Raw genomic sequence first — 26,827 nt, 5'->3', positions numbered from 1 at the left:
GTAAATGTCAATCAACACATGTCAAAATAGGTTCTTTAAACCAACACCAAACCTAACCTCAATTAACCTTCCCACGCCCGGGTTCGATTCCCGGCGGGGTCAGGGATTTTCTCTGCCTCGTGATGACTGGGTGTTTTGTGATGTCCTTAGGTTAGTTAGGTTTAAGTAGTTCTAAGTTCTAGGGGGCTGATGACCATAGATTTTAAGTCCCATAGTGCTCAGAGCCATTTGAACTATTTTGAACCTCAATTAACCATAACTAATCAGACGAATAAGAGTGAAGAGAGAGGCCAAATCAAATCTTACAAACTTATCAGGATCATACAAATGCAGTCTCTATAATCGACCTAGGAAGTCCGCTGAACTCTGAATGTGATGATCACACTGACCTAGTAGTGGGCTTAACAGAGTAGCAAGGGCTACAGTGGTGTAGGAAAAACGGGATTACATTCAAAAGATGCATTGTTTACAATCTGATTCAGAGCATCACAGGATTGGCGCTTACCCAACAAAAGTGTGGGGGGAAATACTAGCAATCTTCGGAAGAAAAACTTCTTGTCACAAGAGATTTATCAAGTGCCTTGATTCTTATTGTGGTGTCGCGGCCCCCTCCCCCCCCCCCCCCTCCCCACCCTTCCCCTAGATTACAGGGCCTCCCGAAGATCCACAAGGAAGGTGCTCCTCTTCGACCGATTGTGACTACCGTAGCAGAATACTGTACGCAGGTAACCCAGAGCATGTACTCTCTTCTGACAATGGTCCATTCTCGTTGTGGAATGCCCTTAGCAAAATGCAACGTACGTAACTTACTTTTTGAACCGCTCTCGCACAATGAGGCCAGCATATAGACCACTTCTCCCTCACAGCATCAAACAGGCCTCTGTGCTCAACGTTTTCATCCGACGGGCGGATCAATGTCAACAGTGTCACATGCTCTCACTTCACTCCACTCTGTACGAAGGAATTTCATCCAGGACACTGGGGAAACTCTGATTATCAGGAACTTTATTCCACTTCCAGTCCACTTGCAGGTCAAATACATCTTATACCGTCAATATTCGAACCCATTACTTTTGAGCAGTATTCCATTGCCCAGGTGTGGGCGAGAGACCTCGACTACATATATAGGTAGCCAGGAATGAGCTGGCTAAGAGGGAAGATATACACGAGGATTACTGGATGACCAGATGTACGTTGTAGTATCTACAGCAGTCTGAGGATCTTAGTAGATTTAGTGGTATGCACAGATAAGAAGATTAGTGGAAAGGAAAAGACGGGAGGAGTGGTCAAACCAGTCGAAAGAGTGACGACTTAAAAAAAAAAAAATGTGGGTAGAGTGCACTCCCGTCGCGTTTCCGCCGGCACGCGGTATCCGAGATTGGCGACCCCTCCCTCTCAGCCGCGATATGGGGGCTGGGGCAGCCTGCAGGCTCCAGGCTCCAGGCTCCAGCCACTCCCAGCGGCGGTCATTGAGAGCGGCTTATCGGCGCGCGCCGCACGCGCCCTTTTTATGAAGCACGACTCAAACGGCGAGGAGCGTGCGCCGGATCCAGCCACAAAGCGCGTACAGCAACACTAATGAAGACGACCGCCACCGTATCCGTGCGGCGAAAAGCCGGTGCCGCCTCCCTCGTGACACATGTCCTCGCTGTTGCGTACCGCGAGATGCACATATCGTTGTGACAGCTTCCGAGTGTGACATTCACATTGGCAGCAAGTGTCTATGAGGTGGCACGTCATCTCGCTCCGTGCTGTTCTGTACAGGGACTGTCGAAGCGTGTTGTCAGCACTACTCGAGGTCAAGTCGACAAATACCCTACCTGCCCCTTGAAAACAGCTTTCGCGATGATTTTCTTTGAAGTCCCCCTTTAGATTAATATTTTCTGCCCAAGTTTTTCAGCACCCAAATCTGTATTTGCTATTTAGAGGCGCGTGCCTCCCTTCCCCCTCTCCCCCACCTCCACGCACACACAAATAGATAGTCCGCTTTGCACTGTGGGAATGTAACAGAGATGGAGAAAATGATGGTGGTACCAGAAGTGATCTCTACCACACACCTTTACTGGATAGGCTGCAAACTAGCATGTACCTCTAAAACGGGGAATCTTGTCGAATGTTCACGTGCTACTGTCGTGAGCATCTATGGAAAGAGATAGAAGGACAGTGAAACTACCATAAGGAGTTAAATGGTTGTTCGGTAGCTTATCTGCACTGTAAAGTAGGATAGATGGTGATCTGTGGCATCTATGCCGAAAGAGCGCAATGTTGGAGCACGCACAAGTGTTTCGGAGCACACTGTTCATCGTACAGTGTTGAACATGGAACTCCGAAGCAGACCACCCCTACGGGTTCCCATGTTGACCCAAAGAAATTATCAGTTACGACTGCAGTGTACACCGGACCATCGGGATCCGGCCGTAGATCAATGGAAACGTGTCGGTTCTTCGGGTGAATCACGTTTCTGCTACACTTCGTCAATGGTCGTCTCCACAAATGCAGCCATCGAGGTTAATGTGCAGCACGCAACGGACGCAGGCCTATGGGAGCAGTATTATGCTATGGCAGACCTGTCGCAGTAATCGAAAACACGCTGAAAGCTGCGATCCACCCGCATCCCTTCATGCTTCATGTCTTCCCCGACTTGCGAGATCATCATTCGGCAGTACGACTGCTACAGTGGTTTGAGGAGCATTCTAGGGAACTGACGTTGATGCCTCGGCGACCAAATTCGCCTAATGTAAATATTTTGGATTCCATACGTATTGCTATTGGGCGCCGTCATTGCGTAAGCCAACGAGAGACCCGTTATTTAACGCGAATTGCACGACCTGTGTAGACAAGTAAATGCCACATACTTCACAAACCTACCAACAAGCTGTCGGATCCCTGTGCCTAGAATCACTGCTGTATTTCGTTCCAAAGGCGGACAAACAATGTATTAAGCAGGTGGTAATAATGTTTCAGCTCATCAGCGTACATATTAACCAAGAATATATAAAAATTCATAAATCGGCATAAATAAAAAGACTACGGTAATAAAACGTTTGTTGTATGCTAACATCCGGCCTAATTATCCAACAAAGGTGTGTGGTGGAGGGTACTCATGATACCACTATCATTTCCCTTTTGCCGTTCCATTGTATGGTGTAAACCGAGTGTCGATAAACTTCCGTGTGAGCTCTACTTCCTCTCATTTGATTTTTCATCGCAGAAAGTAACATGTCGCACTACTCTTCTTGGAATGTAAAGAATTGAAAATTCAACAGCAAAACTCTCCGTGGTGGACAGAGCTTTTATTGAAACATATGCCACCGGAATTTATTGAGCATATTCGAAACACTCTCTCGTTCAGCAAACGATCACCAGGGGCCATCCATCATTGGATTTTTTTTTACTAACTTGAGCTTGTAACAGCCACGAACTGATGAGAAACACTCAAGAAATTGTCTTACAAGTCTTTTCTCAGCCACTTCTTTCGTAGCCATATTACATTTCAACTTTGCAGTTCTATTCTAGATATTCTGAAGAACTCTCTCTTGTAACAGCAGTTACAATTTCAATGAATATAAATTATTTTTCAGAGAATATTATTCAGATGTGGGAAAAGGATACAAGCTCGTGGAGTGAAATGTGTGACTCGAGTGCATGTTTTGACTATTCATACATCAAATACCTCAGTTTTTCCACTGTCAAAGTACCTCAAAGTGTTTGACGAAACGCGACTTATTTCTTTTGCTAGATTAGTTCAACCAATTAGTTCTGAATTACAGTTTTCGACAATTACATTTTTTGCTCTATAATTATGAACCTATTTCACCACAAACCTTTTCCCAAAATATTTTCAAGAAGAAAAGGTCTATTTTATTTTTCTTGGTAAAGGAAAACCAATATTCATTCCATCCTTTCGTTTGTAAATTGTTTATGATGTGAAACTGTGTACTCACCTCTCATCAACAGTCCCTTCTGACGATAAAAAAGGACTATGTTCGTTGTAGAAGTATTCCTAACAAACTTATTTGCTACACGAATGTGGCGTTCAAGTTCACAAAGCTTTCTTATAGTTAATTGTTCATTTTAATTATACTGTTCCTTCCTCCTAATATATCTACGGCTTCGACTATTCACCACACATTTTACAGTCGATCGTCTGGTACCACTATATAAACCTTATTTCATCTGCGGTTGCGGTGTTTCGATTTTGCCTTCACATGCATTACCTACAAGAGAAGTAAGAGCACGTTTCCATGGGCCTATCCATTTCATAACTGTTGAAAATACAGGAATACATTCCTTAAAACACTAAAAAAAAATTGATGAATATAAGAAAAAGAAAGAATGTTGGGGTTTAACGTCCTGTCGATGATGTTATTAGAGCCACAGTGCTTGCTCAGATTGAGGAAGGACGGGGAAGAAAATCGGCCGTGCCCTTTGGAAGAACCATCCCGGCATTCGCGGTTTTGGGAAATCAAGAAAAAACTTAATGTGGATGACCTGACGGGAGTTTGGAACACCTACCTCTCTAATATGAGTCCAGCATTTCACACTCCAGTGATGGCTGATGAATATCAGTTGGTGATAAACCGCATGTACTGAATAATTTATGTCGATGTACTCTACTTTTTTACCTGCTTGAACGAAACAATAAAAATCGAGACATGAACTTGACCCTTGACTTGCTCATGTATTCTACAGTTGGCAATACATATTTATATTTGAGGATGCTCTGACGTCGAATATTCTTAAGCAATGGAGAAAATAATTGTCGGGGTGATAAAAAAGCTACAGGCAACGTATAAGAAATCGGACATCCTAGCGAATGCAAGTGACAGAATATTACCTAAATTGAGTAACGATTTCATTCTAATGTGTTTCGACTTTAGGTGTTCATTGAAAGTTTCTAATGCATCAACGAGACGTGGGCCAATCAAAAGAACGACACTTCCATAGTTATTTTAAAGCTCGTGGACTCTTCCTCTTTCACGAAAGACACTCGAAAATGTCCAGACGTTTCCCATCTCCACGTTGATAGTATATCAAACACTTATCACGAAATATTGTGTCCAGTACACTGTCGTTTGAAGTAAACACGGCATCTTCTTTCGATACTATCCTATCTTAGCTCTTTTACTGCAGTTAGGTGATAGGGTGCTTCGGAGCGAGTATTTGGTACACATGTCGCCACTGAATGCTACGAAGCTTTCTAAATAACTATAAATTGATCCATGAACCAATCTTGCTGTTCCCACCATTATTTTTCGCTATTTGACGCTTTTTGTGGTAACCATCGGTCAACGACTCCAGGATTCAGCAGATTTCTTAATAAATATTCGTACATGTTTGTATATGCAGAGCACAGATCCAACAATTATTGCAATATATTCTTCTGTCTTCATCTCCACTTAAAATCACAGTAAGTTAAACAAGTTCGTTGTAGGTTGCGTCCAATGCCAGGCACAGAAGAATGAGGAACTAAAAGAGATTCCCTTGGTTCGTGGCGCTCTTTGGTTGCCACCTTAGTTTATGCAAAATTTTACCAACGAAAATTTGCGAAACCAATTCTCCAGGATGCGAGCAGAAAAAAAAAGAACAGCTTCAACGAATATGTTCAGGCTCACCAGGGTATAATCCCTGGATACAGAGAGGCTGAAGTGTTAGTGTTTGTAAGTAGGCTGTTTAGCTTTTTATGTTGGTAACGCCACGTAGCGCTCTATAAGGATATCACTGACTGTGCTGTGTGAAGTCTGTGGCTGGTTGGCATTGTTGGAATAGTCGCTACTGTAGTGTTGGGCAGTTGGATGTGAACAGCGCGTAGCGTTGCGCAGTTGGAGGTGAGCCGCCAGCAGTGGTGGATGTGGGGAGTGAGATGGCGGAGTTTTGAGAGCGGATGATCTGTACGTGTATCCATCAAAAAAACGAAATTTGTAAGACGGGATGTCATGAACTGATTATATAACTTTTGAACACTATTAAGGTAAATACATTGTTTGTTCTCTATCAAAATCTTTCATTTGCTAACTATGCCTATCAGTTGTTAGTGCCTTCAGTAGTTAGAATCTTTTATTTAGCTGGCAGTATTGGCGCTCGCTGTATTGCAGTAGTTCGAGTAACGAAACCTTTTGTGAGGTAAGTGATTCATGAAAGGTATAGGTATTGTCAGTCAGGGCCATTCTTTTGTAGGGATTATTGAAAGTCTGATTGCGTTACGCTAAAAATATTGCGTGTCAGTTTAGTGTTAATCAGAATAAGTAAAGAGAGAAATATCTGAGTACGTTCAGTTCTGCTCAGCTGTTTGAAAATCAGATAACGTAAGAGGTTTATCAGCACAATAATTCATTAATTTTTCTAAGAGAATGTTTCATTTATCACGGTTATCCGCGAACAGATGGCACTCAGGAGGCCCGTCTAGATACCCTCGGTTTTGAGTGTGCAAGCAGTAACTGCGCTGAGTTTAGACGTGAACAGTGTTTGTAACATTCATTCTAGGGTACAACCATCCGCCAAAAGACGAGTAAATACCCTATTTAACAGCTTCAGCCATTTGAATGGTCGCACTCTGGGCCTCTGAAAAGCTGGACTTGCGTATCGACGGATTGCGGCATATGTTGGGCACAATGTGTGGGTGGTGTGTCACTGCTTTCAACGGTGGTCTGTGGGACATTGCCACACTTGCACAGCAGGTTATGGACATCCGCGTAGAACAGAGGAGGTTACTGACATCCGCGTAGAGCAGACACACGTCAAAGATCTACACACTGTGTGAGCAGCAGTGGCCGGCCAAACATCACCCAGAAACGAAATCCGTGCACATTTTGCACCGTATTGTGTCAGCATAGACCATTGGGAATCCTCTTGTTTCATCAGGATTAATATCACATAAGCCTCTGCCTAGCTACCGCTGGCACGACGACACTGCCAAACGTGGCTATTCTTGTGTCATGTAAGAGTTCACTGGAGAGTTGTCTTCAGAGACAAGGTGAGGTAAACGCGAGTGATGGACGTACGCGTTTATTACAGACCTGATGACCTGCCAATCCTATCCCAGGCTTCGTGGTGTGGAGGTAGGGAGGCGGGCGGCGGGGGGGGGGGGGGGGGGGGGTGAGGGAAGGCCTCCGTGTTAAGGTTCGAGATCACATTTGATGTTTCTATGGGTTGATCAGTGACTGCTACACTGCACAGGCTCTTGTATTAGGGCTGCTGCCATTTCTTCGACAGGAAGCTGGTGTGCTGTTTCAGCAGGACAGTGGACGTTCACATACGGCCACTGCGACGCAACGTGCTCTTAGTGGTCTAGAATAACTACCCTGGCCAGAAAGATCGCCGGCCGGGGTGGCCGAGCGGTTCTAGGCGCTACAGTCAGGAACCGCGCGACCGCTACGGTCGCAGGTTTGAATCCTGCCTCGGGCATGGATGTGTGTGATGTCCTTAGGTTAGTTAGGTTTAAGTAGTTCTAAGTTCTTGGGGGACTGATGACTCAGAAGTTTAGTCCCATAGTGCTCAGAGCCATTTGAACCAGAAAGATCACCAGATCTCTCGCCAGTGGTACACGTGTGTTACATGATTAAGCGGGAACTTGCTTGTTCCTCAGGACATGCAAGACCAAGGAGGAATTACAACAAAAGGTGCAAAGTGCTTATGATAATATATATCGCAGGAAGCCGTTCGGCATCTTTATGATCCTTTCCATAAGAGATTACTCGCCTGCGTTGCCGCCAGCCGGAGGTATACTGCGTCTTTTGATGTGAATGTTTGGGCACTGACGACTGTGACGTGTTTCATTGGGTCTGAATATGTTATCATATACTCTTAGAATGATGGACTAGCCGTAGTCTCACTTGTCAATAAAATGACTTACTCCTTGAGATATTGAATTTTTTTTAGCAATGTACTTAGGTGCCCACGACCATGGTTCAACACTACTCGATAATGGCGGCGGGCTTCGTTACCAAACGAGGACATCAAGACACAGTAGGTGGTATGCAATGGGAATCTGGAAAACTTAATGATTTGCAACTAAGAACTAATTAGTACAGCCATACACATGAAACTACCTCGTCGACGGTTTCCTTAACATGTAGAATTTCGTACTGTTTATGTAAGCAGGACAGCTAGCTACTACTCATGGTGTGGACTACAGTACTGTCCGCCCTTACCTGGCTGATCGCCGTGTAGGAAGCCGGCAGTTTCCCTGCCTAGCGCCTTCTCCCGTTTGCGCCATTTTGCTCTTCGGTTCTGAAACCACACCTGCAACAACAACAACTCGTCTCAGTTGCTGCTAACCTCTAAAATTCAGACCTTACGTACTACACTTCCTTCCTACAAAAAATATTACTGCTTTACTTATTCGAGTAAACTAGTTTCAAATTTACAAATGAAAATTATTGTACTGTAAAAAGGCCAGTATGTATTTTGAACTACATTTTTTTCTAACAGTAGCTTAGTAGGTATTTTACATCTCATATTTCAAAAATTAACTATTGTTCAATTCATCAGCGCAACGCGACATTTTTAGTGACGTTACCAAATGTTATTCGCGACAAAATCTTAATTGTGATAACAGCATTCAGCGATGCAAATTTTTGCCATCTTTCAGTTAAAAATGTGAAATTAACTCATTTGTCTTTCTTCACTTTCCATCACATTGCTGGCAATGTGAGGTTTACCTCTGAGTTTACCACAAACATTTGTCTGAAAAGGCAAAAAGGTTTTGTGCAGTACCTAGCTGATATGAGTGGCAACATGGACAACTCATAAGCTAGTGAAGTCCAGTCGCCTCACCCGGCTTATCTACGCAACCACTAGGTGTGGAGCTCTCATTCCGATTTCCTGCCCCACACCCTCGTGCAGTACAATAAAATGTTTTGCCCTTAGTCACCTCCTAATCGATGAATCATTGAATCCTCATAGTCTGTCCTCTTATTTCCCATCTTCCTTCCGAGTCCTGTGTGTGTTCCTTGCATGCTCATGGGAATGTAGGAGATAAGCTCTGACAGAAGCAAGCTCTGACACGAATGGCAACTAACACTAATATGGTGTTCTGCAGTTATTAAAAAGATGGTCGTAGTTAAGAGGTGTGGTATACCAACTACACGATAAGAAGTAGGCTTCTTGTGAGAGGGGACGTAAAGATTGGCTTGAAAACTTCCAGCTGTGTTGCGCACGATGTAGTACACTCTATGTCACACTTTTTAGGCGTTTTCAGAAAAAGAGCATTGTTTGTGGCGAAAAAAAATCTCCATGTTAATGCTAGTAATTCCATTTACAATATCCGCGACATGAAAGAACTTATGCCTTGACAACTATAGTGATGAATAATTTCTGCAACGCAATCAACTGCATTCATACCATTAAATGCTTTGTGTCATTCGTTGTATACAAACGGGCAACACATGTGACGTTTGTGGTACTGATACAACCCCTGTGGCGTGCGATGTCGTTTGTAGGTTGTTCCGTGTTCCATGTTCCGCACGATGTTTTTCTTTGTCGGTACTGTAAATCCCTCTATGATTTTTCACAAATGCTAAATTTTTGACATTTTCTGTCACAGCGAAATGTAAATCTCTAAAGAGTTTGGAATCTGCATGTGGTGACTAAGCTGGAATCACCTAACCCAGACAGCAGACTCATTATTCAATTGAGACATATTCGATGCATACGTGGCTTATGTCCACACTTCCTACTCCACCCGCGGGTCGTATCCAGCCCGCGAAGTCAGTTCATTCGGCCCGGCGGTGCTTTAATGGGTCTGGTAAAACATGTGGAATACAAGACGCCGTGATGTAATTTACAGGTAAATATTTTTAGAATACTAGATGATCACGGCACGTGCAGAGATTTAATTATATTTACAAGTATTTTTCTTTTTCGGACCATGTTTACTGCGCTGTTCACTACGGTTACTAACAATGGAGAGATGGATGCCGAGTCGCATTTTCAACAGAGAAAGTACCAGAAAACTTCTTGCGTAATATACAGCGAAAGGAATACAATCTTCCGCGTCACTAAGGAACGAAACATCTGTCAAAATACTGAATGTGCCCTGCAAAATTACGGCCTGAAAAATATGAGCCGATGAAACTTAATGTAGAAACCAAAAGAAATCTCTTCACGAGAAAATTTGCTGTAAGTGAATCGGTCACGCGTACTAGTTACAAAATACATCTACATCTACATCTACATCTACATGACTACTCTGCAATTCACATTTAAGTGCTTGGCAGAGGGTTCATCGAACCACAATCATACTATCTCTCTACTATTCCACTCCCGAACAGCGAGCGGGAAAAACGAACACCTAAACCTTTCTGTTCGAGCTCTGATTTCTCTTATTTTATTTTGATGATCATTCCTACCTATGTAGGTTGGGCTCAACAAAATATTTTCGCATTCGGAAGAGAAAGTTGGTGACTGAAATTTCGTAAAAAGGTCTCGCCGCGACGATGGGCAGAAAGAGGAAAATCATTAGCCGATGGCAACTTCATCAAAGAGTGTATGATAGAAGCAGAAATGGACTTGTGTCCTAAGAAAGTCAATTTGTTTTGGAGTAACAGCCTTTTGGTAAGTTCAGTTGTGCGGAGAACAGAATAAACCAGAGAACATAGTGCTACACATACGGGAGAATGCTGGGAACTTCTTGTGGCATTCTCTGGTGTTGGGTGAGACTATCGATCTCTCTAAGTAAGTCACAACTTCTCGTGGTCATCAGTAGTGTCAATTTGGGCCCTCAGACAACGGATGGGTTAGTATCAGTTTGCAGCGTGCATCGAGCAACAGCTGAAAAGAAAGCCGTTTCATAGATGTGCAAAAACCTTTGCAATATAACATTCATCAACGGTGTCAATATCGAGATGTTACAGTTGATGATGGAAACAATATGGCTGACGTGAGGAAAGTTCTGTTGGGACACAACAGGACTCAGATGGAAGATTTGAATCTTCCGGGCTCTGTTCGTACACTGAATCATTCGTCAGCAAGTACTCTGACGGAAAGAAACAGATATTTCTTGTGTAGTGAAATAAGCCATTTCTGCTGTGAACATTCGGGGACATGCACTCAATCACGGTCACCTCCTTACTTTTCTTGAATACACTGGGTCTAAATTCTGAGACTTGCCTTATCTCTGAGCAATGAGGTGGGTCAGTTGCGGTAAATCCCTTTATCTTTTTTGCATACTCCGAAAGGAAATAATTGTTTTGCTCAAGGGAAAAAAATGACACAGCTGGTCCACAACTTTCAGAGTCTACCTGGCTGTCAAAATCGTTATTTTTGAGTGACATCACATCTCACATGAATGAACACCGAACTTTGAAAATTCAGGGAAGGATAACTTCGTCTATGATCTCTACAGAATTATCAAAGGATTTAGAAGAAAGCTGTTCTTGTTTGAAGCACAACTCGAAGGAGAAAACTACTCTTATTTACACGGTTGAAAAGAGGTCTTTTTTTTCTACAGTACCCGAAAATGTCAGTGTTGATATTCCGCAAAACAAGGAGCATTATTTGGAGAGAAGAGTGACATTATTCTGTTCCTGAATCGCACAAATAACTTGTTGAAATAGAACCAAAATTTGTAGAATTTTACAGCTGCTTACCTCATGTTAAGTTTCCGAAACTGAGGTAATTTGCATCTGCTATGATTTTAGTTCCTGAAGAACTTACGTCTGTGAGCAAAGATTCTCCAAAATGACCTATGTGAAGACAGCACATCGAACGAGATTGACTGATGGATATCTGAGAGCGATACTCTAGATTTGGTGCAGCGCTACCAAACCAGACGTTGATGATATCTTGAAGGCCAAACGTCACTAATTCCACTGACGTTTTTTGCTACTTGTTAGTTTGTTAGATTCGGATATGTGCGCACTAGGTCTGAAGTACGAGTAACTTTTTTTGCTATCGTGGCTTTCTTTGATAACTTTTTTGGTAAATAAAGATGTTGGTTGTCCCCGTCATATGGAGTGTTGCCTGCCATTAACCCTTCGTCTTTCGTCCCCACAATTTTCGTTCTGAAATGCAAGTATTGTACATAACGAAGATGTAGCCTGCGCTCGTCAATTCGTTACTCATCTGGCCTGCTGTGAAAAGAGTTTGGTGACCTCTGTCCTGGTGGTAACCATCCTACAGAAATCCATCACAGTCCAACGTACAGAAGCACTGAGAAAACATATAACGTACATTATTCAAAATAGAACATAAAAATGGAACATAAATACCGCATTTGAAACGTATTCAACACAGGCTAACATAACAGTCGCGACACTCCGTCTCGTTTTTGTTACACCAATACGATATCGGAGTGGGAAACTAACGTTTATAATGATTTTTAGCATAGTTCTATAAAAGGACTTGGGTGTAGTGTCAAAAATTGACAGTAACTGAAAAGTGACATCAAATTTTCCATTCCTTTGTTTCCTAAGAACCTTGAGAGTTACGAACCGGTACATTACAAACCAATTTATTTACGATTCTCTCCTAATGTACAGATGTGTACTGAATAGTTTCGTTTTTCTTTAATAACAAAAAATTGCTCGTAAACACTAGAAAGACGTCGTATATTTACTCAAAAAGGTGCAGTTTTGTTCGCTACACTTTCAGCCACATCAGTTTATGTGGAACGTAGGAAACACACACTCAAGAGCCAAAGAAACTGCTACACCTGCCTAAAATCGTGTACGGACCCGGCGAGCACGCAAGTGTGTCACAACATGACGTGGCGTGGACTCAACTAATGTCCAAAGTAGTGCTGGAGGGAACTGACACTATGAATCCTTCAGGGCTGTCCATAAATCCGGGAGGTGGAGATCTCTTCTGAACAGTACGTTGCAAGGTATCCCAGATATGCCCAATAATCTTCATGTCTGGGGATTTTGGTGGCCAGTGGAAGTGTTTGAACTCAGAAAAGTGTTCCTGGAGCCACTCTGTAGTAATTCTGGACGTGTGTGGTGTAGCATTGTCCTGCTGGAATTGCCCAAGTCCGTCGGAATGCACAATTGACATGAATGGATGCACGTGATCAGACAGGATGCGTCACCTGTTACAGTCGTTTCTAGACGTATCAGCGGTCCCATATCACTCCAACTGCACATTCCCCAGATCATTACAGAGCCTCCATCAACTTGAACAATCCCCAGATGACATGCAGAGTCCATGGATTCATGGAGTTGTCTCCATACCCGTTCACATCCATCCTCTTGATACAATTTGAAACGCGACTCGTCTGACTAGGCAACATGTTTCCAGTTAGCAACAGTCCAATGTCGATGGTGACGGGCCCAGGCGAGGCGTAAAGCTTTGTGTCTGGTAGCCGACAATGGGCCATATCGATGATGTTTCGTTGAATGGTTCACATGCTGACACATGTTAATGTTCCAGCACTGAAATATGCAGCAAGTTACGGAAGGGTTGCACTTCTGTCTCGTTGAACGATTCTCTTCGGTCGTCGTTGGTCCCGTTTTTACAGGGTCTTCTTCCGGCCACAGCGATGTCGGAGATTTGATGTTTTACCGAATTCCTGATATTATCGGTACACTCGTGAAATGGTCGTACGGGAAAACCCCACTTCGTCGCTTCCTCGAAGATGCTGCGTCCCATCGCTCGTGCACCGACTGTATGACCACATTCAGACTAACTTAAATCTTGAGAACCTGCCATTGTAGCAGCAGTAGTTGATCTAACAACTTATATAGGCGTTGCGTAGTATTCTGCCTATTTACATATCTCTGAATACGCATGCGTGTGCCAGTTTCTTTGGCACTTCAGTGTATAAACAACAATTTAAAAAACAAAAAAAACACGATATCATATGCCTAAAAGTTAGTCGGAAGCCTACATCAAGAGGCAAATTCTGACTATTAGCCGCCGCCGGTAACTACCTCAGTCGAGAGCAATAACCTATCCAGGCAACATTGAATTTTGTGGCTGAATGCGGGGTGAGAAATCAGAAGACAATGATACAAAATTCGATGTTAGAGACTTCGTTTTCGGAAGCAACGGAAGTCATTCCGCTCAACTATAATACCACTGATTAGAAAGTGAATGAAGAACTAACGCCCGTATGCGAAGGCGTGTCCGGTGGTCCGTAATGCCACACAAACGTGAACACCGAGGCACCCACGCAGATACAAATGCACTGTGGCGCGCTTATCGATAGAGTAGTGGCGGTAATAATCGACTTAGGTAATCGAATTAGGCGGCTACCGGCTCATTAGGGCGACAATAAGGACAAAGACGCGGGCCACGGGCTTACACTGTGTTGCAAGCCAGGCGCGGCGCAGCCGAGCGTAGTGCAGCGGTGATCCGCTTAGCGGCCAGACATGCTCATTACGTAATGCGCACGGCCGCGTGGGACGCAGCCGCGCTTGCCGAACGTCCCGTCCACGTGGGGAAGGCGCCATCTCACACACTGACTGCCACAGACCAGAAAGTAACGACAGAAAGGCGGTTCCTCCAGAATGATGAAACACTGAAATACATGGCATAGCCTGAGGTGACGAAAGGCATGGGAGACCTCCTAATAACGTGTCGGACCTCATTTTACCCGGCTTAGTGCAGCAGCTCGACACGGCAAGGAGTCAAGAAGTCATTGGAAGTCTTCTGCAAATACATTGAGCCATGCTGCCTCTACAGCCGTCCATAATTGAGAAAGTGTTGCCGGTGCAGGATTTTGGGCACGAATTGTTTTCTCGAGTGTATCCCATGTCGGGTGATCTCGATGCCCCAATCATTAGCTCGAATTGTAGAGAATGTACTTCAAATCGACTATGGATAGTAGCTGTCCGGTGACATGGCGCACTTTCATCCATAAAAATTCCGTTGTTGTTTGGGAACGTGAATGGCTGCAGATACTCTCCAAGTAGTCAACCATAACTATTAGGGAGTTCAGTTAGGTCAGATGGATTGCAATGGTCGTGTAAGATCACGAATCTGCGAGTAATATAGATTACCAAGTTCAGAAAAGTGTAATTTCGCTTGTGAAATGTTAACAATATTAGCTAAACAGTTTAAATGGCTCTGAGCACTATGGGACTTAACATCTATGGTCATCAGTCCCCTAGAACTTAGAACTACTTAAACCTAACTAACCTAAGGACATCACACACATCCATGCCCGAGGCAAGATTCGAACCTGCGACCGTAGCGGTCACGCGGTTCCAGATTGAACCGCCTAGAAACGCACGGCCACACCGGCCGGCGAACTATATTTGCTACTCTGTTTGAATGTGGGAACTGTATTTTGGTCAGTAAGAATTATTATTAAACATGTGATTCCTGTAGACTTATACACTACCACGCAATAATATTATTCAGTATTTTTACGAAGTTGTAAGTCTAATAATAATAGCTGATGCCGGCAGAGGTGGACGAGCGGTTCAAGGCGCTACAGTCTGAAACCGCGCGAACGCTACGGTCGCATGTTTGAATCCTGCCTCGGACATGGATGTGTGTGATGTCCTTAGGTTAGTTAGGTTTAAATAGTTCTAAGTTCTAGAGGACTGATGACCTCAGAAGTTAAGTCCCATAGTGCTCAGAGCCATTTGAACCATAATAACTAACATCCCTTTAAACTAACGTCCTTATTATTTCAGTAAAAGAGGTTATTTGCCTGTTCCTTGGTTGTTCTTTGCAGCAAAGAGCTACGGACTCAAGATTTACGTGCTACTTATGTGAACCGGTTCCTGTGAGATCACCGAAGTTAAACGCTGTCGGCCGTGGTCGGCTCTTGGATGGGTGACCATCCAGGCCGCCACGCGCTGTTGCTATTTTTCGGGGTGCACTCAGCCTCGTGATGCCAATTGAGGAGCTATTCGACCGAGCACTAGCGACCTCGGTCAAGTATACCATCATAGCGACCAGGAGAGCAGTGTGCTGACCCCACGCCCCTCCTATCCGCATCCTGCTTGAGGATGACACGGCGGTCGGATGATCCCGATGGGCCACTTGTGGCCTGTAGGCTGAGTGTTTTTTTTCTATGTGAAAACTCAATCTAGTTGGACATTTGAGAAATTCATCGTTTTGCTTTGACGTGGTGAGACAACTGGACACCTTCCTGGTCCTGTTACTCCGGTACAAATCAAGAAAGCTATGTTCCATGTATGGTGACACAGAAATGGAATCGTACTATCGCTGATGACAGACTCTATACGTCGTATTCATTTGAGATTTATTTGAAAGACCACCTTAATGGGTAACAGCATATCCGACGTGCCATAAGAATTCGATTTCTCAAGGTCGGAATATGTGAGGAGGATCTTAATACATGAGAGAAGAAGTTTTCACGTTCCTAAAACGTCGTATAGGAAGACCATAAGTGTTTGATGAGAGAACATCTCGTCGCCTCCGCAGAACGACAAGGGTGATCGACGGTTGACCGTGAGTTATCTGGCCTCCAATTTGAATGTGGGGCGTTAGGAGGCCGTTTCTTCCAGGGGTCTAGGGACACAAACACCTAACCCAGTGCCATTCCGTGACTTCTGGCTACTCAGTGTAATGGGATAAGATACTTGTAATTAAAGTTTTACAGGTTCCTTTCGACGGCAGCTTAGATTCGCTAAGACCTGAAAGTCCTACGCAACCAAAATTGTACCAGAAACTGACTGGCAATTCGACCTCTTGTACTGTGCGTCGTGTAACAGCGAGCTACATAAAGCTGCACCTAGACGAGGCAAAACAGAAAGTAGAGAGAATATTTGCTATATTGTTGGAACCTCTTCGATAGCTATAGTTAGACGCGAGTTCAGACATACACGAAATGAGAAATGTATTAGGAGTGAAATAAAACATGATTATTGCAGGAATAGAGGATAGCTGTTCAATGTAGAAACAACAGAAATTGCAGGATGTAGGTAACGTTACTGAAACATTTTCGTTACATACGAAACCTTCTTTCAGTCGTACAGAAGTGGTAGAGAGCAACGACCTAGGCTCTGAAACAATAAAGTAAACGTTAACAAACAGTGAGACCGGAGGTAAAATGGTTATTTGGCCTCTGCTTCTAAACTGGATACGTTGCGTTCGACCCTTCATTCAAGAAGCATTGTTGCGTTGCTTTACCATCAGCTGCAGCCAAGCCTGTCCCACATAAACGGGTCTCACAATCGCGGTGTTAAAGAAAGAACAGCTGCCGCAAAAAAGCGATGTCAGCGGCATTGCCGCTATTCAGGCGAAGGACGAATGCAATTCTCGTCCCCGTCCGCGAAAAGAAATTGTCTGGAATGGGAGTGATGGCATGAAAAGAACAGCGAATTAGCTCCACGTTGAACGTCCTCGAGCGACCAACACAATAATGACGAAAGCACACTAGCTCACGTCTCGTTACGGAGCACTTTCTAAAGAAAACGAAAACACTTTTTTTACTGCCTACCCATCGGTAAAAAGTCGGGCCGTTATACAATCTACTAAATATTTCCAATTACGGCCTGGAGAACGGGAGAGAGAGAGAGAGAGAGAGAGAGAGAGAGAGAGAGAGAGAGAGAGAGAAGCGATCGAGAACGGGCAACACAGGCGCACAATTGTCACGTCAAGATGTCGCCGAGCCTCTGGAATAACATTATTGTGTCTCTATTGTCGTAATGGGGGCTGGGGAATGACTTCAAATGGCAGAAATGAAAACGACAAAGAGTCGACAGGGGGTGAGCGACTGCCTCGGCTCGTTTGGCTGCAAGCATGGGTGGGTGGGGTTGGAGGAAAGGGGGGGGGGGGGGAGAAGAGAGAAACGGGGTGTGGCAGAGACGTCAACTGTTGCCGTGGCGACGCCATTGTCCCTCGCTCACTTTGTTTACTCGATGTCATCTGGCTGCGTAATGACTCGTATGAAAAATACCCACCAGCAAGGTCCATACAACGGCGTCACAAATCTCCCCCATCTCCCCCCCCCCCCCCCCCAACCTTCTACTCCGTTCTGCCCACGTAGACGTGCCTGACAGATGCTCGTTACGTTTACCGCAGCAAATGCAACTGTTGCCGTAAGTAGCTATTATTTTCTGCAATAAGCGCCATAAATAAAGAAATGGCGCTTTTGTGGGCCTTCGACGCTCGGTTTTTGTTTCTCCTTTTTTCTCGGCTCTCTTCTTCATCAATGGTGAAAGGGAAGAGACAATAAGATTAGAGATGGGGTAGGAATTGTTATGCCTAATATTTAGCCGAGAGACAAAAGGAGAAGACTTCTCGTTATTATGCTGTCAATTGCGTTTCAGGTGGCGAGAGTTTCGCTACTGCACGACATCGCTAACTCAGCATATCATAATTTACACAGGAGGAATTCCTACGTTTTTGACCTTCGATCGTAGGGACACTGAACAACCGGAAGAATGCAGTGTCTTTCTGAATTAGCGCAATGGTCAAATCACGTCCTCTTTGGAATCGAACATTTCCGATCAACGTGAAAGGTGGCTGGTACGTTGGAACTTTCAGTACTGAATTCGATACTTACTATTCAGTACTTTCGTGTATTGGTTACTGCAGGTTCACTGAAAACATTAATTCTGCACCTAGTTACTGATCGCGAACAACTTATCTCCTGATCAACTCGTGCGATATTCAGGGAGCATTGATTGAACTGAGGCTGTGCCGGCCAGTGAACTCTTAGGCGACCACGGTGAGAATGGTAGGACTTGAGTTCTGCGTTCTGCCGTGCTGGAGATGGGGCCTGTTTTGGAGTCTGCTACTGTTTTTCTGCATGGTGAGGTGGTGTGAGGTGACATGCTACGAGGAAAGCACACTTGCAACATTGGTACACTCCCCATCAATGAACCTAGCCAAAAGTTTGTGACTTAAGGGTTATATCTCGATTTTCTTACGTATTGCAAACTGTGTGCCACGTGCTTTCTGAGCACTTATATTGCACGTGCTAATGTAACGGATTGGCTTTCTGAGAGTCAATTATATGGATTTCCATTCAAATCTTCTTTTCAGATCAGTTTTCCGTGCCATTCATTTGCTTATTTAGATGAACTGTCAAAGAGGGCGGAGGAGCGGACAGAGGTTCAGGGATCTCTCGTGTCCTTGAGGTGGGAGACGGCCATTAAAGACGGAAGAATCAGCAATTATCAACGGCATGAGGATGCAGAAAGCAACGGAAACCACTACATTAAAGTCACACAACGTGTATCCACTGGACATGTGGCCTGTAATTGGAGAAGTGTCACTATATTCTCCCCATTGGCAAAAGATTTCGGAATAGTCCTCCATTCGGTTCCCTGGGAGAGGACTGCCAAGGAGATGGTGACCCCGAGAAAGAGACTGAATGATCAACGAAGGGATAGGGATCTGTGAGTCGGGACGTGGAATGTCAGAAGCTACAACATGGTATTGAAACTAGAAAATCTGAAAAGGAGAATGCAAAGGCACAATCTAGATATAGTAGGGATCAGTGAAGAGAAATGGAAAGAAGACAAGGATTTCTGGTCAGATGAATGTAGGGTATTATCATGAGCAGCTGAAAATGGTACAACGAAATTAGGATTTGTTATGAATAGAAAGGTGGGGCAGAGTGTGTTTTACCGTAACAGTTCAGTGATAGGTTTGTTCTTATCGCCAACAAACCCAGACCCACAACGATAGTTCAGATATACATACCGGCGTCAGAAGCTGAAGATGACGAAATACATAAAGTATATGAGGATACTGAAAGGGTAATACAGTACGTAAAGGGAGATGAAAATCTAATAATCTGGGGGACTGGAATGCAGTTGTAGGGATAGGAGTAGAAGAAAAGCTTACAGAAGAATATGGGCTGGGAACAAGGAATGAGAAAGACGAAAGATTGAGTTCTGTAAAAATTTCAGCTAGTGATGGCTAATACTCTCTTCAAGGACCACAAGAAGAAGAGGTGTACTTGGCAAAGGCCGAATGATAAAGAAAGATTTCCGTTAGATTACATCATGGTCAGGCAGAGATTCCGAAATCAGATGTGTGGCGTATCCAGGAACGGATATAGATTCAGATCACAATGTAGTAGTAATGAAGAGTAGGCTGAAGTTTTAAGATATTAGTCCGGAAGAATCACTATGCAAAGAAGTGGGATACGGAAGTACTAAGGAATGACGCGATAAGTTTGAAGATCTCTAAGGCTGAAGATACGGCGTTAAGGAATAGCTCAGTAGGCAATACTGTTGAAGAGGAGTGGACATCTGTAAAAGTGAGAGTCACAGAACTTGGAAATGGAAGGTAATGCGAAGAGGCCCTGTGTAACAGAAGGAATACTTAATTTGATCGATGAAATAATTAAGTACAGGGAAATTCAGGAATGCCGAAGTACAAGTCGCTGAGGAATGAAGTAAATAGGAAGTGCAAGATAGTTAAGACAAAATGGCTATACGAAAAATGCGGAGAAATTGAAAAAGAAGTAATTGTCGGAAAGACTGAATCAGCATATAGGAAAGTCAAAACAACGTGCGCAGAAAATAGAAGTACAAGTGATAACATTAAGAGTGCAATGGGAGTATCACTGTTAAATGCAGAGCAGGGAGCTGATAAGTGGAAAGAGTACATTGAAGGCCTCTATGAGGAGGAAAATTTGTCTGATATAAAACAGCAGACGATTTATAAGAGATAGGGGATCCAGTATCAGAATCAGAATTTAAGATCAAATAAGGCAGCAGGGAAAGATAACAGTCCATCAGAATTTCTAAAGTCATTAGGGGAAGTGTCAACAAAATTAATATTTCTCTTGGTATGTAGATTGTATGAGTCTGGTGACATAACATCTGCCTTTTGGGTTATCTACTAAAGTTACTTACAAGAATAATATACAGAAGAACGTAAAAGAAATTTGAGGATGTGCTAGATGACGATCAGTTTGTCTTTAGCATAGATGAAGGCACCAGAGAGGCAATTCTGACGTTACGGTTGACAATGGAAGCAAGACTTGAGACAGATCAAGACACTTTCCTGGGATTTGTCGACCTGGAAAAAGCGTTCGACAATGTAAAATGGCGCAAGATGTTCGAAATTCTGAGGAAAATAGGGGTAAGCTATAGGGAGAGACGGCTAATATACCCAGAGGGAACAGTAACAGAGGAAGTCTAAGAACGAAGTGGTCGGATTAAAATGGGTGTAAGACAAGGATGTAGTTTTTTCACCACTACTGTTCAGCCTATATATCGAAGAATCAATTACGGAAATAAATGCAAAGTTCTAGAAAAGTGAAGAAGAATTAAGGAGCTGCTGAATGGAATGAACAGTCTAATGAGTACAGAATATGGATTGATAGTAAATCGAAGAAAGACGAAAGTAAGGAGAAGTAGCAGAAATGAGAACAGTGAGAAACTTAACATGATTATTGATGGTCACGAAGCAGATGAAGTTGAATTGTACTACCTAGACAGCAGAATAACAAATGACGGACGGAGCGAGGAGGACACCACAAGCAGACTTTCACTGGCAAAAAGAGCATTCGTGGCCAAGAGAAATCTACTTCTACAAAACGTAGGCCTTAATTGGAGAAAGATATTTCTGAGACTGTACGTTTGGAGCACAACATTGTATGTTAGTGAAACATGGACTGTTGGAAAACTGGAACAGAAGAGAATCGAAGCATTTGAGATGTGGTGTTACAGACGAATGTTAAGAATTAGGTGGACTGATAAGAAATGAGGAGGTTCTGCGCAGAATCGAAGAGGAAAGAAATATGTGGAAGACAAGGAGAAGGGACATCTGGTAAGACATCAGGGAACAACTTACACTGTGTTAGGAGGAGCTCTAGAGGGCAGAAACTGTGAAGGAAGACAGAGATTGGAATACATCCAGCAAATAATTGTGGACGTAGGTTGGTAGGTTGCAAGTGCTCGTCTGAAATGAAGAGGTTAGCACAGGAGAGGAATTCGTGGCGGGCCGCATCAAACCAGTCTGATGACTGGAGAAAAAAAAAAATGCTGAACAGCGCTCAGCATTTGAAAAGTGACAACTTGAGGTGAAACGTGACAACCTGATATGAAACATGCTATCCGTGTTCAGCAGTTTGCAGAATTTTTAGGGATTCCTTCTGAAATTGATATCAACAACGGAAGTAATCACTGCGAATATTCTATTTTACTTTTTTCCAAATGGTTGTCAGCACGAAAAGTAGGTGTGATGTTGACACAGCTGTCTGACACGATGTTTTTTATTCTGTAGAAAATGTGCTTATTTGATATCTTGTATCTGCGAGTTATTCTAACAGACTCGGTTCACATTCCCACTGCATGTACGAGGTGATATGCCTCGTTGCTTTGCACATGTTTATGCTGAGTGAGATCTTATACGACTGCTAACTTCCCCTTAAATTCAATTTTACTTTGCTATGCCCATTGTAAATCGTTGTGCAAAAGAAAAGTGTTCCGTATCTAGGTAATTTCTAAAAAAAATTGTAGATTGTGTAACTAATTTGGTTTATAACTGTATATAATGTATTTAAGAGGGTGTTATTCTTATTTTCATAGAAAATACTTTTTAAAATCTGCCAGGAACCTTATAGGCTGTGGAGGTATACCACCAAAAACTAAATACAAGTTGGGTGTTGTCAAACCTTTTCTAAATCCTGTAGTGACGAGGGAGGCGGAAGTCTGGTCCCAAGTCTGCGTTCCAACAGAATGGTTCGGTAACGTTCAAGTACGGGGACTGTGCTGCCCAGTTTAGTTGCATACTCCTCCACGATTGTACTTTCCTGGCTGTATGAATGGGTGCATTATCGTCCTGAAATATGGCATTGTTAGGGAACAACATTTGAATCATGGGGTGCACCTGATCGCCTAAAATGTTCACATAATCGTTGGCTGTAGCACGGCCTTTGAGAGTAATAATGGGACCAGCAGAATACAGTGACATGGCTGCCCGTACCATAACATTTACATCTCCATGCTTAACCGCTGGAATCAAGTAATCCGGATTGTAGGTTTCTTTTGGCGTTCTCGAGACGTAAACCCGGCCCGATGTTGGAAATAACGAAAACGTTGATTCGTCGGACCATATGACATGTTTTCGCTGAGCAGCCATCCAGGACTTCTGCTCCTGACACCATGTTTTACGATTCTTTGCGATGATTGTCGTCACTAATGGTTTCGGTATAACACCTAGTCCATGAATATTCGTTTTAGAGAGTTCTAGGAGAACAGTGTCGATTGATATGGGGTCTCAAAGATGGCTATTGAGTTCTGCCGGCTGAAGTGATAGTGTCAAGCGGCACACAACCAGTACCGTATTTGAATATTGCAGAACTGTTTCTTCTACTCATTTGCATTAACTTACTTTTTTTTACATTTAGAACAGGTTGCAATAGCAGGAACTAGAATAGATGTCTAAGTCATGTCGTATCGTTCTAAAGGCACACAACAACGACATCTGTCCGTAAACCGCATCAGCAAACAGCCACAGACAGCTGTTCACCCTATCTATCAGATCATTTACGTATACATGGAGTAAGAGTGGTGCTGTTACACTTCCATGAGGCACTTTTGACGATATTATTGTATCTGAAGAACACCCGCCGTCGAGGACAATGTATTGTGTTCTATAAAGTAAGACGTCTTCAAGACATTCACATAACTGGGATCCTAATTCGGACGCTCGACCCTCGTTAACAGTCCGCAGTGAGACATCGTGTCAAAGGCTTTTTAGAATTCCAAAAATATAGAATATGTTTCCGTTCATGCATGGTTTGCAGGATATCATGGTAGAGAAGAGCAAGCCGAGTTTCGAACGAGCCCTGCTAGTTTGTCGGTTGGAGCTTTTCCTTCCGTCTTGAGGATATTTGAACTCAGACGCATTCTGCAGTAAAACGATGTTAAAGATATTGGTATGTAACTTTGGGGGGCTTTGGATAATAAATGAAATGTAAGTAATGAGCCAGTGCAGCGTACTATCTGCAAAAGCTAATTTGATCTGGCAACTGTTGACTCTTTCAACGCCCTCTGTACGCTACAGGTATCAATTACTATGTCCTCTATAAGCCAGTCTGTACGACAGTCAAGCCACGCTATGCTTGTGCGATAGGTTTCTTTAAAGCGAAATTTAAAAATATAGCTTTTCTGTTGCTGTCTTCTATTACCACACTAGACCCGTCAATGACCGACTGGAAAGAAGCCTTCGACCCACTCAGCGATTCTACGTAAGATCAAAATCTTCTCGGGTTCTCAGATAGATCTTTTGCTAAAGTATGACGGTGGATGTTCTATGCTTCACACATCGATCTTTTTACAGACACACTAATTTCTACTAATTTTTGTATGTCGAAATCTGCGCCTTCTTTCTACTGATCCGAAGGGTTGATTTCCAGTCAGTCCTAGGATTTGTATCAGACAGTCATCACTTCTTTTACCTATGCCTGTATTTGCTAATATGAAAAATAGCGCGTTGCATTGGCGTTCGGAGTCCCTGTTAAACTGTGGGTCCCTCTACAAAGGGAAGAGCAAGTCAGCTCAAAGGCCGGAGGAAGGTTCCAGCATAACACCTCCAATACACAATGCCTAGCAAAGCAGTGTGGTGTTCAAACTAACTTTCGAGTTTATGAGAGCTTTATCTTTACCACTGTCGTGGACGGATCTCACCTTATAGAAACAAATGAAGCTCATAACAGCTGTTAAAGATAAAGATCGCAAGTCTCAATGCATGCATTACAAAGTGATCCACAGACAGTACTGACTTATAGGTGTGGAATCATTTGCCCCACTGCAGGCACACGTCGTTTATGAAACACACGTAATTGCTGATTCATCAGTACCCTGTACGTTGTATTCCTCCAAGTGTGCATCTCACGATCAAGCTGACGGATACTTATTGATAAACCTTCCCCCACATGGTCCTATACAATACCCTCAAATCCTCCTGCCCGAACAGTTCATTCTCGAAAACATTGTCTACGTCTTTGTGGCTTGACAGCGGCAGGTTCAACAAAAGTTCTATCCTCATCCAACTCCTCGCCCTGCTCCTCCTTTTTCTTCTTCCCATTCTTCTTTCAAAAAGCCTAAGCTTAGTCTCCGCAGCCTCAGCTTCCTCTCTCGAATAGCCTCTTCAATTATGAGGAACATGCATTTCACTGACCCTATCCTTTAACTACGATGTCGTCAGTCATCCCCTTGTTTTCTTCCCTAAGATCTTGCCACTGAAAATAATGTGGAAAAAATATCATGTCCAGTTAAGTGTCCAACGAGCTTAGCTTTGCGTTAGTCTGTACGTTTCAGTAGTTGGTTCTATGCTACCTCTTGTGGAACCATTTATGTTTCTGTCAGTCCAGCTAGATCTTTTGATTCTCCTCCACAAACGTTTTCGTAGCTTCGAGGCGAGCTGTGTCCTGCTTTGCTAACATCCAGATTCCAGATTCATGCGCCAGGACACTCTTTACAAATGTCTTTATAGATATTTTCTTAGTACGGAAGTTGATGTGATTGTTCAGCAGAAAGTTTTCTTTGTTTTGGACAGCTTTCTTGGCCCGAGCTGTTCTCTCTAATTCCTTGAGGCATCTATGGTTTCCCACCACCTTGCTAACGAGATAGAACGAAATTCCGTTACTTCCTCGAATTGCTCGCTTCCTATTCTTATGTCAGTCTTAACTCATGCTCCCTACTTTTCCTTACTCATGGCTATTGTCTTTTGTTATTTATTTTTGAATTTAATTATGTTATTGTTTGATTTAAGACCCTAAGTAATTAATTCCTTCTTTCTCTGAGATTGTCACTATTGCAACGTAATCGACGAAGCTAATACAATGAATATGCCTACCACTAAATTTTATTCCAGTCTTCCTTTTTTTCGTTGTTATTGCCTCTTCCATGATATATGTTATACAGTGTACCCAAGTTTCAACTCACCTTTTGTTTTTAATTTCTTTCTTTTGGGCATTAATACCCAGTTCATTATTTGAACTTTTGTATATACTCTAATTTGGTCGCCTGTCCTGCTTTACACACTGCTTTAAATAGTAAGTTCCGATCAACCATATGAAAATGCCTTTTCTAGGTCAATAACCTAGAAATAAATTTTTCTGTTAATTTTTTAAAAACCCCATGGAATTAAGATCGCACATGAAATCGTCTTTATTTGAACTGGTTTCTACTTTCACCTAAATCTAGACGCCTTCAGATCATAAAATATTCTTGATTAGTGTTGGTGTTATTTAAACTTCACACATAGTTAAAATATTTCTTAAAGTGTCAATATTTATACGTAACATAATTAAAACAACTTTTCATCTTCCGTGGCGAATGTAATTGTACGATGGTCATAAAACAGAAGTGTTTGTACCTTACACAATCATTTATTTGATTGCGTCAGGTAATGGCGTAACGCTCTTGTTTTACGACCAATTTTTATTTGTCTGGCCACGAACGATGAGAAGCTGTTTTAACTATGTCAGTATGAAAGAAGGTTGTATACGTGGAAGAACCCTGGAGATACTAAAAGGTATCAGATAGATTATATAATGGTAAGACAGAGATTTAGGAACCAGGTTTTAAGTTGTAAGACATTTCCAGGGGCAGATGTGGACTCTGATCACAATCTATTGGTTATGACCTGTAGATTAAAACTGAAAAAACTGCAAAAATGTGGGAAATTAAGGAGATGGGACCTGGATAAACTGAAAGAACCAGAGGTTGTACAGAGTTTCAGGGAGAGCATAAGGGAATAATTGACAGGAATAGGAGAAAAAAATACAGTAGAAGAAGAATGGGTAGCTCTGAGGGATGTAGTAGTGAAGGCAGCAGAGGATAAAGTAGGTACAAAGACGAGGGCTGCTAGAAATCCTTGGGTAACAGAAGAAATATTGAATTTAATTGATGAAAGGAGAAAATATAAAAATGCAGTAAATGAAGCAGGCAAAAAGGAATACAAACGTCTCAAAAATGAGATCGACAGGAAGTGC

At 43.0% G+C, this 26,827-nt stretch overlaps 1 protein-coding gene across 1 annotated transcript in view; it reads right to left on the bottom strand.

Moving 5' to 3' along the window:
- LOC126273055 (retinal homeobox protein Rx2-like) overlaps positions 1 to 26,827 on the bottom strand; it is a 125,525-nt gene that overhangs the window by 4,006 nt on the left and 94,692 nt on the right. The window contains exon 3 of the mRNA XM_049976461.1: positions 8,151 to 8,241. Coding sequence (XP_049832418.1) covers positions 8,151 to 8,241 — 91 coding nt within the window. The remainder of the gene's footprint in view (positions 1 to 8,150; positions 8,242 to 26,827) is intronic.

The sequence above is a fragment of the Schistocerca gregaria genome, chromosome 5 (assembly GCF_023897955.1).
Source record: "Schistocerca gregaria isolate iqSchGreg1 chromosome 5, iqSchGreg1.2, whole genome shotgun sequence".
NCBI lineage: Eukaryota > Metazoa > Arthropoda > Insecta > Orthoptera > Acrididae > Schistocerca > Schistocerca gregaria.
This window is presented reverse-complemented; position numbering and strand designations above follow the sequence as displayed.